We start from the raw sequence: 12,386 nt of genomic DNA on the forward strand, positions 1-12,386 counted from the left end.
TTTAAATAGTCTTCAGGAATAGTTCTCCAGGCTTCTTGAAGGGCATCCTAAACCAGTAAGATTGAGGTCCTGGTGCTGTGGACATCAGTCCATGACTGACAGTGTTAAGCAGTGTTGTTGTTTTTTTCGTTGTTGTTGTTTTTTAAATCCAGGTTATTGAAAGCCATTGCTAATTAGATATTTTCTAAATTATATAAGATGGTGGATCAAACTCTGACATAACTTATGAAAGTGACCAACATTATTAGAGACAAGGAAACAGAAGCAGGGCTACAGAGTCAGAATACAAACAGACTAAAGAAGTCTCTCCATAAACAACCACTGCCCAGTATTTACATCATAAGTGCCAGAATGCTCAGAAATCAAACAAATAAGTTGGAATTTGTTTGATTCCAACTCATCCCCAGCAGATCCAGTTTGGAAGTCGAGGTATACCATCAGCTCGACTTCCTTCTTTTCTTGTGGCGTTCGTGTCGCATATATATGATGTCAGGGGACATTTGGCGACATCGCTTTTATGACCCCACTCGGTGGTACTCAATTTAAATTTAAACAAGCTGAGTCAAGTTGAGTTGCCTTGAGCTGATCCGAGTACTGTATGTACTGATTGAAAAGGGGTATTACTGTGATCTGTTTACACAAGAAAACATAGAGAACTACACAACCACTCTCCTGTTTTATATAAAGAACTGTCTGAATAGTGTCACTATTGATATTCTCCTGATAGAAGATTCACCATGGGCGTCTGTACCATGGGCTTGCTTACAAATCCAGGTCTTATGGAAATGTGGAAATTCTTAAAGGGAGATAGTATGTTAATCGTGTAGTATACCCTGAAGAACCTGGAGAGGTTAATTCTCAAACATCTCACAACTCTGGTGAGTAAACTGCTGGATCCCCTGCTGGTCGCTTACTATCCTAGTATTGGGGTGAATGATGCAGTCATGTACCTCCTGCACAGATCACTGTCACACCTGGAGAGTACTGGAAGCACTGTGAGAGTCATGTTTTTGTTTCTCCCTTCCTAACTGCCACCTCCAGAAATTCTCTGATGATACAGTCATTGATGGATGTCTGAGGGGAACGATCTAGAGTATAGGAAGATCATCACCGACTTCATCATCTGGTGTAAACTCAACCAACCACCATCCATCGCACCAGTGAACATCCATAGTTTGGATATTGATGTGGTCGACACATACAAATTCCTGGGTGTTCACCTTAACAAGTTCCATCTGCTGGGCAAGCTGAGGTATTTTGGGTTATGCAGGACATTGCTGAGGACCGTTTATGACACTTTGAAGGCTTCTGCTACCTTTTATTTTGTTATCTGCCCTGGAGGTGGTAGCACAGAGAGGGACAGGAAACAGACTGATAGACTGGTAAAGAGCGCCACCTCTGTCCTGACCACTCCCATAGATCTCATAGAGGAGGTGGGTGAAAGGAGAAGCCAAGCTTTGCCCATTGTGCACACTCAGCCCATGCATGAGACTGTGGAGGCCCAGAGCACCTCCTTTATCAGTAGGCTGTTACGGACACAGAAAAATATAAAGAGATAAGGAGAATCTTGGAGTATTTTATTGTATAAAGTAACCATCTGTACATAGTATAGTACTTGGTCTTTTTTATGTTTCTTATTCTTTTTTTCTATTATATTGTTTTCTAGTATATCTGTAATTCAGGGAACATTATGTTGCACATTATCAGGGAATACAGTTTCCATTAAAGGGTGTACAGTTGTCCCTCACTATAACGTGGGACAACTGTTTTTGCAGTGTAATTATCCTCTGCACAGCTTTCCTGTTCTCAGTAGTGGCCCCTTTGTACCAAACACCCAGGGAGTAGGAGACCACGCACTCTACTGAGGGGTGGTAGAAGGCCAGCAGCAGCTTCTGGTTCAGGTTATTCTTCCTCTGGTCCTGGCAGAATAGGACCAGAGGCATTGAGGCATTTGGGATGTTTTGATGGAGCCAGGATGGAGCCAGGATCCAGGATTCAGTTACAATCAGTAAACGACACTCATAGACAAATCTGTTATAGTAGGTTGTGATTGTAGCTCCTCCATTTTCTTTGTGAAGGATCTTGCATTGGTCAGGAAGATGAATAGATACATAACATGCAGGGGCCTGTCCGTCAATGATGGTCCTTCTCCTTGCTCCTCTTCTTTCTTGGGTTTCTGCTCCCTGAGGTATTCAATAAGCAGCTGTGAGTTGTGGACATTAAATCAGGAGAAGGAGCTTTCTTGTCTTGATGTTAGTGGCTTCTAGTTCCTTTTTTGGCTAGCTTATTATCCCAGCAGGGTATTTGATCACCAGCAGACAGTGTTGGGAAGGTTACTTTAAAAATGTATTCCACTACAAATTACAGAATACATGGCCCAAAATGTATTTTGTAACGTATTCCGTTACGTTACTCAACGAGAGTAACGTATTCTGAATACTTTGGATTACTTAATATATTATCATGCTTTTTACAACTACACAAATGTACTATTGCTGTGTGATTTATTACTAATACTGAAGGTTACTCGCCATATCAATACCAACTAGATTTTCAAATCTCAATATAAAATGAGTAAAATTAGGTAAGGCTGCACTTTTTGCAGCAATCTAGTATATAAAACTATTCCGCGCATATATAAAACAGGTCAGCAGCTCCAAACCGTAGTAAAGGGACCTCTGGCTAATATGTCGGGTTCCATGTCGGGGTCATAGCCAAAAACCTTTTGGTGGCAGTGGTTATTATTATATTCACATCTCCATCTCCCGTTTCTGGTCGGTGACAACTCGTACTTTTCGACTCTCCTTCTTCTCCCTCCCTCGCTCACAGAAACATAACAGGTATGGCAGTCCATTCTCCCTGCAGCATGGACTACACTGCCCATGAGACTACCTTCTTTAGGGCTATGTCTGCAACACTCTGCCTATTGCCTTCGTATTAAATTATTTTGAATAATAATTTTAAAAAATATTTCTTCAAGTCATTAGGCGGCCGCAAGTACAGGTGACATGGGGCGCGAGATTCAGACACAGGCATTAGAGCCTCTTAATGCGTGCTTTCTTTGGGTTTCCACTGGCGTGGAATTACCAAAAATAGAGAGGGCATAGCCTAATATATGAAACAGGGAAAGACCGCCGTGTAATCCATTTATTTCAATAAGGTAACTGTATTCTGAATACCACCTTTTAAAATGGTAACTGTAATGGAATACAGTTACTCATATTTTGTATCTTAAATATGTAACGCCCGTACAATTATTCCATTACGCCCCATCACTGCCGGCAGGGTGCAGGTGTTGAGTGGCCAGATGTTGTTCTTCCCATTCAACTGACTATTCAAAACTTGCTCTAGCTTGAAGTTGGCCTTTAGTGTTGTTCTGTCATGGTTGGCTGTGTGGCAGGCAGGCAGGAGTGGTGAACCCAAAATGCAGGACTCTTAGGAAACGAGGTTTAAACTGAAAATGCAGCTTTATTGCTGGAACAAAACTTCAACATAAAATAAAACTCACAAAAGCAAACAAAACTCTAACTGAGGTGCAGGAGGCCTGGAAGTCATGAACACACAGCAAGTTGAGGGTACGACAAGACAGGGAGCACAGGAAAACACAGGGCTTAAATACACAGGGGAGTAATTAGGAAATGGACAACAGGAGGGAGACACAGCTGGGAGAAATTAGGCTAACGAGACAGGAGAGAGGTAAAACTGAACACATTGACATGAGACATGAACTTTCAGAATAAAACAGGAAACTAACAGACACAGAGAACCAGACAGGACACTGAACTTGGCAGGCAGACTCACGAGCAGACACAGTGACACCATGGACAGACAGAGGGAACACAGGCAGGCATGAAACAAACACACTAACACATAGCAAACCTAAACAAAAGACAAGGCAGAATAAACAAGAATATAGAAGAATATAAAGAAACACAAAACACAGAGTCCTCAGACTCAGGACCATGACATGTTCGCCACATCCCCACTGAATTGAAGGCTCTTAGCATTCTATGCATTCCATTGAGTCAACGGCTTTCATTTTCATTTTTCTCCTTGTGTGATTAAGTCTTACCTGTAGGCCATTCTGTGGATACAGTGATGTTAAGGATCTCTGCCTGTAAAATCTCCTCAAACACATGCATAGCAAAGTAGAATATTACCAAGCTCTCAGAGCTTCGCGATTAATAATCAATACTCTTTTGATGTATTTGTTTCGCAACTACTTTCTTCTCCTTTCCCCGTTTGCCACTGATGAACTGATAACACTATCGGAGTTATTACTGTACAACTGTGACATTTAAGAAATCAAAATATTCATATTTTCATTCATTCTTGTGTGTGTGTGTGTGTGTGTGTGTGTGTGTGTGTGTGTGTGTGTGTGTGTGTGTGTGTGTGTGTGTGTGTGTGTACATGCGCACTCGCATATGCCTTAGAAGAATGAAAAAAGGTACTTCAAACTGTATGATGCAATTTACTTCATAATATCAACATGGCCCCTTAAGGCGAATTCATGACTTTAACATTTGGCTACACAAAGCTGCCCCCTGGTGAGTAAGGAGCCGGCTCGCGTTGTTCACTTCAAAGAGTTGGCTCTAAGAGCCATTTTTGTGCCATTTCGTTCGCGACCGACACGTCACTAATTTGTATTCAGCCAATCTTGATATCTGATCACTCAGATCACTGCAGCGTTGACCTGCCCCACACTAAGACTAGGGCCTCAACATAGTCAAAATGAACATACTGTCATGTCTTAATTTCCTTTTATTCATGTTGCCACTTCTCCCTCCTCTGTCTTGCTTTAAGAATATACACTCTGTGGTGTCTAAATTTATTTGGAATGGGAAAAGGCCATCAACATTGCTACAGTTTTACTACTGGTCATTCAAAATCAGGGTGCTTAGGGGGTTGTTACTACCAGAGATGGGCAGTAACGCGTTACTGTAATCTGATAACTTTTTTCAAGTAACGAGTAAAGTAAGGGATTACTATTGCAAAAACGGTAATTAGATTACCGTTACTTTCCCGTAGGAATGCTGCGTTACTGCGTTACTAAAACCGTGATTTTTTTGCGAGAATGTCTCATGACAGTGACGTAAGCGAGTGGACGTTCGTGACAACAGCTGTGTGCAGATCAATGGATAATATATCGAGTGTGGGAGAGAGTATGAGCATGCAGCGTTTAAAGCGTGGAAGTACTGACCTTACTTTAAGTTTGATTCCATAAAAAGTGACAAAAACATTAGTGTCCGTTGTGCGTGGGAAGAAAACTTCTTTTTACAGCGAAAAAAACCTCTAAACTTCCAAGCAAGCACCAAGTGCGCTCCGACGTAATGGGAAACTCACAGAGAAACTCGCGGATTCTTCCACTGACCGCTGCGGCACACCTGCACCAGGGTAAACCTCCGCCTACCCTACTCCTGCTTTACAGGTGAAAATAGAGCAACAGGACCGCTGAGTCTCTGACTTTATTTATTTTCTGCTGTGTTTTACTTGCATCTATTTGAAAGAGTGAGTGTAAACACACAAAAATATTTTATGTGCTGGAATGTGCAGAAAATAGGTTTAAATATTAAACAAATTTCTTCCAGTCAGAGAATGTTGCATATAATTAAATTTTTGCTTGATGCATAAAGTTAAAAGATTAAAACTAATAAAACAAGTTTTAAAAAGAGACTTTTCCATTTGATTACATTTTGTATGATGGATTATGTAGAAAAAGTAGAATTGGACTGAAAGATCTATCACTTTATCACCTATTCAGGTTGTAAATCGTGTTTTTAAAAAGTAACTAAGTAATTAATTACTTTTGAAAATAAGTAATCAGTAAAGTAATGGGATTACTGTTTTGGGGAAGTAATCAGTAATTAGTTACTGATTACTTTTTTCAAGTAACATGACCAACACTGGTGAGGAGTAATCCGAAGCGAACACAGCAGCCGCCCTGCACAGCGCTACCCTTCCAGCGCGTCACACAGACCCGCCGTGTTCCCCCGCAGGAAACAAGCATCGAAGGCGTTTGGAAAGGGAGGGGGATAAGTGTGTGTGTGTGCGTGTCCATAGTTCGCCCTGCCAGGCTAAGTAAACAGTCTACCAGCCAACCCAGGTGGCCTTGTATGGAGTGGGAAGGAACAGACTAAACACAGTCGTTATCAGGGTGTTTTTGTTCGGCTCCAGCCTTGCAGCTGGCGCCAAAGGGGCTATCCGCATGAAGTGATGGTGCTTTTTACTTTAGTGCGAACAGCTCATATGAATTTCAAAGCAGTTCTACAGTCCAACACTGGTCTCTCAATCTCCCGTTGGAGAGCCGCGAGCTTCGCCATACTTGCGTTCTTTGATGTTGTCATTTCTTGTGCTCATGATGTTGGTTTTGATATCTGTTGAGAGGGAAACATGAAGATGAAACCAGAAGATGTCCTTAAGTTGTCATGTGATGTAAACTGTTTAGAACTCATACATATATACCAACAAGACAGTGTACATCACTGTCACAACAGCATTTGTTGTCATCCAAAGGTTTTATGGTTTTTCCTATAATACCTTGTGGCCACTCTCTAGGCAAAATGCCCTGACCGATTTTTTGTCCCAGTCCAGCTGACCAGGTGGTCAAGGTGCGGCCTCATGGTCTCTTGCTTCTACAGCCGAACAGAGCAGGCGGGCTAAAACTTTGTTATCGGTAAGCTGAAGAAATTAATCTCTAACGAGTTAAAATGCCATCCAAACTGATAATGTTCACAAAGTATAATTTAGCTTACGGCGGTAAGCTAAATGTGGCTAATCAGACACGTGATGTGCGGAGTGTGGGTACAGTTGTTGGGTGTCTCTGAAACGCACTGTTGATATGCTAGTTAGATCGTTAACCAAGTCATTAACATGTGAAAAGCTGTAAATGGTTAAAACAGCTGAAAATAAGTTTATGAGAGATAATTGTAAGCAGACTTTATGCTGCTTCCTGCTTAATTTTTTGATGTCAATCATTTGTTTTACAATACAGTGGAACCCCGACTTAGGAATACCCCATTTAATGAAAAATTCAAGTTACGACGGCACTTAACGGCAATATTTCTGCCCGTGTTATGGCAAAATGCCCGTGTAACAAAATCCACTGTCTCTGATTGGCTGAGCCCAGAATGCCTACAATGCCCACAATGCCTTCCAAATCATGTGACAACCCCCTTGGCTTTCGTACTTGAGCTTCGCTGTTCCACTTGAACGACGTATTGTTGTTGCAGTTAGCAATTAGCCTATAGCCTACCATTCACTCAAAAGGCGCGATGGGTGCTTCGACTTACGAAAATTTTCGACTTCTGAAAGACCCTCGGGAACGAATTAATTTCGTAAGTCGGGGTTCAACTGTACTCAGTATTGAATACTTGGAGGTAATTTTTAGTGTATTTCCACTTGTACTAGTAGGCCTATGATACAAGCGGGATTAAGCACATCTATTCTAATACTCCTATTCGTGGACTGAGTCCTTGTGTTTACATGTTATTGAAATTATTTGCACTTTGTTCGGTTTCTGATAAGCGTTTGTGTATTGCTCCAACAATGACTTTATATCTGATGGATCTAATGAATGTTTACCATGAAAAGTGAATTATATGGTGACTATAATTCCTGAATGTTTGAAGCCCTGTAGATCATCTTTAACATTGCTGCAGGTTACAACTTCAGGTCTCAAAGTCAAATGAACACTGCAGCATCACTGAGAGTTAAAAACTGTATAAATTATTTCACCTTTAATAAAATGGGTGTTCTGTTTTACAAAGTGTAACAATTACATTTAACATCCAGGTATTCATGAAAACAGAATTTAGTAAATTTAACAGAGTTAGAAATTAGCATTGAATTTACACATTACACTATACAATACACTATATTATGTTTATAAATAATGAGTTATGGAAAGTTCAAAAGAATTTTTCATTAAAAAAAACTATATATATATATATATATATATATATATATATATATATATAACTGAGAAAACAGAAGACACTGTGATGAATATTCACATGCTTGTCAGCATCAAAGAGAGACTTCTACTAATTGATTCATTCTACTAAATTATTTTTATGTGAATATACAATAGTAAATAATAATCTATGACAATATAGAAGGGAAAATGTGAAATGCAGGCATATGAGATGTTTAGAATTTAAACATTACCAGAAACAGTTTAAGAAATTGTTTGTCTTTGTTTTATGACCATTATGTTGTCATCAATAGAAGAACAGAAATCAACATTTACATAAATGTCATGACATTTCTATAAATTTGATCTCTTTTCCTCTGTCTAGTATGTAAAATCGGAGAAAAGGTACTCCATTGTCTAGTTTGCATTACAATTTCAAATTATATGCCATACATTTGATAATAGGGCAGTAATACCAGTGTTATTAAACTTGACAACAATATTTTGATATGTTTGAAAATTTCATTCATTTTGAGTCCATATATGATTGGATTTAAAAGAGGATGGAATACAATTGACTGAAACATCAATGTCAAACGAAGAGTTTTGGATAGATCAGAATCCAGTCGAACTATAATTATATCAAAGAAAATAAAACAGGAAAAGTTGGTTAACACCAGCAGGTGGGGTAAACATGTCTTTACAGCTTTTTTCCTCACTTCTCTACAACAATGGTAAGATATTCTAAGAATCCTGATGTATGTAAAAAGTATGAAAAGCAAAGGTAGAAGGACAATCCTTATCAACATGACCACACCATATATAGATATTGCGACCGAGGGCACACACTGAAGCTTGTAAAGTGAATTATTACAAAAAATTCCTGTCAGAGAAAAGCTACAGAGTTTGACATTCGAATACAACACACCCATCACTGAGGTTTCAAAAGCAGGTATAAGCCAAGCTAAAATCAGACATACATAAATAGTTATTCTATTCATAATAACTGGATATTGCAGGGGTTTACATATAGACATATACCTGTCATATGCCATTGCTGCCAACAGTAAAAAGTCTGAACCAACCGAGGTGTAATATGATAAACCTTGGAAAAGACAGAGTGGATATGATATCATCTGTTTTTCAGACAAAACATCAGATAAGAGCTTTGGATAGATAATCATGCTGTAAAGAACAGAGTTGATTAACAAAGCTGCAATAAAAATGTACATTGGCTCGTGAAGGTTTTCGTGAGTCCAGATAAGGAAAACTATAGTGGAATTAAAGCAGAGTATCAGAATATAAAGTGTAAATATGATCACAAAATAAAGATACCTGTATTTGTGCAATTCTACAAACCCACCTAGAGTTAACAATGTTACATTTAATTCAACATCCATTCAATTAACAAAAATGTTATTTACTATACAACTAGATGACATAAATGGTATTCATTAAAAATCAAATGAAAAGACAAGTCTTAATGTATTGTAGTAATGCTTTTCCAGCACCGAACTAAGAAGTAATTGGCTCTGTGGCTTTGTTTTATCAGACAACTTCCCATTCTCAATGGGACTCATTAAGTTCTTCAAGAACATGTAAACAATTTCACCAAACTTCATCAGTTGATATTTTTGTCTGTATGATCTGTCATCATACATCATACCAAGGTTATTATTGTTAACAAAAACTAACGTAATAATGAAAACTAGAAGTGAAAAAACATTTTCGTTAACGGAAATAAAAATAAAAACAAAAAAAGGAAAACTAACTAAAACTGTAATGAGTGTTCACAAAACTAACTAAAAGTAACTGAATTTATAGCAAAAGTGTGTTTAGTTTTCATTGATGTGTGCGTGTCATACAATAGTCAAGGGTGAAAATGAAGTTTAGTTTCCAGATTTTTTCCTTGCTGTCTTATTATGCCAGCAGGTGGCAGTACGTTACTCTAGTCGTCTGTGTTGCTGCTCCGTCCACGCGCAGAATCATGTCAGGAAAAGTCGGGAGAAAGCGCCAGAGTCCAATTTGGGATTACTTTGAATATGACTGTGTTTTGGATAAAGCAAGTGTCTTGTAGTGGAAAGAGACAAATCATGATATCAGATTATAATATATGATATCAGATTGTGAACCACAGTGCAATGTGGAAAGAAAACAATAATTAATGCATTTTAGGAGAATTATATTTCTTACATTTTTTACTGTGGAGAGGGGAACACTTGAAAAAGTTAGCAGAAAAGTGTGGGCTTTTGCCACAAAAGAATGGCAAAGCAACAATCCACTCAACTTTGTCACAGATGTCTGAAGTTACAAAGAACCGTGGTTATCTTTGAGATTTCCATTTCATGTTATTCCCTTCTGACTGCTAGTGGCATTGAACAATGTGAAAGACTCATAACAGCAACTTATCTGTCAGACAGTGGCGTGGGCCCTGTGGTCACATGAACCTGGCAGAACATATAGAAGTTGTTGTCTGGGATGCTGCTGCACAGATTTTCTCCAGTGGAAAAACTGTTATTGTTGCATGACCACACCACAATAGTGACAGATAACAACTGAAAGGGAAGGTGTACCTGGAACTTCTTACATGGGCTTTATTGTGTCAACAGCTCAGTGGGAATTTCACTCTCTGGACAAAGCCTTTTCCCTGTTCTTCACATTACAAAAAACTAAGAGCCGCTCTTTGCATCTGAGTCTAAAAGACTCAGTGCAGTCAAATTCCGTCCAGCAACAAAACTTGCAAACCACAAAAATCTTTGATAACTTTCTCAAAAATTTGATATAGTATAACAATTACCAGTGATCAACTAACTGAATTGATTTGTTAGACTTACTAAGACATATTTTGAAAAACTAAATTCTGAAACTAATATTGCAATGCCCTGGCGTAGCGATCCCCAGCTTCCAAGAATAGCAACTGGGATATGTAACGTCACTTCTCTGGTGGGGAAGGAGCCTGAATTAGTGCATAAGACTGAGAGATACTGATCAGATATAGTTGAGCTCACCTCAATGCATGGCTTGGGCTCTGGAACCATTCTCCTGGAGAGGAGCTGGACTCTGTCTCAGTCTGGAGTTGCCCTCAGTGAGAGGTGGCGGGTTTCAGAGATGGCACGATACCACTTTTTTTTATGTCCAATACTGATATCATAATTTTGGATATCAGCCGATACTGATATGAATACGATGCAGTGTATTTTATAATCAATAAAACGTTTTAGGTTTTTTTTTATATCTTGCTGCATTTTGTGAAAGTTCATACTCAAGTTTTAAAAAGCAAAACACTAAAGCTATTAAAAAATACACTGCACCCAAAATATTTCTTTATTCAGCAATACTGATCAGTCTAATAAACTTAAACCTACACCATCCGCTCTAATCTGGTATTTTAAAGAGTACTTAGCAGAAATATTAAACACCCAGCAAAAGCCACCCCCACCCTCCGCCTCATAATGCTTATTATCGTGCGATTGTGGCTCAAGATTTAGGAGTTCGTCTTGTAATCGGAAGGTTGCCAGTTCGAGCCCTGGCTTGAACAGTCTTGGTCGTTGTGTCCTTGGGCAAGACACTTCACCCGTTGCCTACGGGTGGTGGTCAGAGGGCCCGGTGGCGCCAGTGTCCGGCAGCCTCTCAATCTTATATAAACAAAAGTGTCCAACACAATCTGAGTGCTTGTGGGCAAGAGTTTGTGTGCAAGTGGGTCGGGGGATTCAGTGAAAGGGCAATGGTAGAGCTCCAGCGAAGCCCCCATGATCCTCTCTGCTGCTTTCTTTCTCTAGAAGGTTTTGATCATGGGGGTTGAAGTTCTTGCTCTCCTCAGTTTGTGGAGAAAGTAGAGTCGCTGCTGGGCGTTACTAACCAGTGATGCTGTGTTTTTTGGCTAGGAGAGATCTTTTGAGATGTGCACACCTAGGAACTTTGTGCCGCTAACCCTCTCCACAGCAGCACCATTCATGGTTAGTGGGGTGTGCAAGGTGTGAGTTTTAGTTGTGTCACTTGCAAATTTGATGAATAGGTTGGAGCTGTGTGATGGTGTGCAGTCATGGGTCACCAGAGTGAAAACAAGGGTCTCAACACACGTGTTCAGCATTCTAGTGCATGAGGTGTTGCTGTCGACCTGTACTGTCTCCTGTCTTCCTGTCAGAAAATTTAGTAGCCAGTTAAAGAGTGAGGTGCTGATCCCCAGCAGATCCAGTTAGTGAATGACTTGCTGGAGAATGATTATGTTGAATGATGAATTGAAGGCAAAAAAATACTGAATACAATTCTAACAAGCTTGAAAGTCAATATGTGTTCAACACAGCTTGAACTCTTTTGAGCAATTTTTACTGAATTTCTTTAAATAGTCTTCAGGAATAGTTCTCCAGGCTTCTTGAAGGGCATCCTAAACCAGTAAGATTGAGGTCCTGGTGCTGTGGACATCAGTCCATGACTGACAGTGTTAAGCAGTGTTGTTGTTTTTTTCGTTGTTGTT

General features: G+C 39.5%; 1 protein-coding gene across 1 annotated transcript; it reads right to left on the reverse strand.

Moving 5' to 3' along the window:
- Positions 1–1,703: 1,703 nt before the first annotated feature.
- LOC308410473 (olfactory receptor 6N2-like) lies at positions 1,704–9,312 on the reverse strand (the record flags this gene model as incomplete). The annotated part of the gene is made up of 2 exons (XM_080903809.1): positions 1,704–1,919; positions 8,389–9,312. The coding sequence occupies 2 exons, from the start codon at positions 9,310–9,312 to the stop codon at positions 1,704–1,706; spliced, it is 1,140 nt and encodes a 379-aa protein (XP_080759935.1).
- Between the last annotated feature and the right edge of the window lie 3,074 nt (positions 9,313–12,386).

The sequence above is a fragment of the Rhamphochromis sp. 'chilingali' genome, assembly GCF_963969265.1.
Source record: "Rhamphochromis sp. 'chilingali' genome assembly, chromosome: 14".
NCBI lineage: Eukaryota > Metazoa > Chordata > Actinopteri > Cichliformes > Cichlidae > Rhamphochromis > Rhamphochromis sp. 'chilingali'.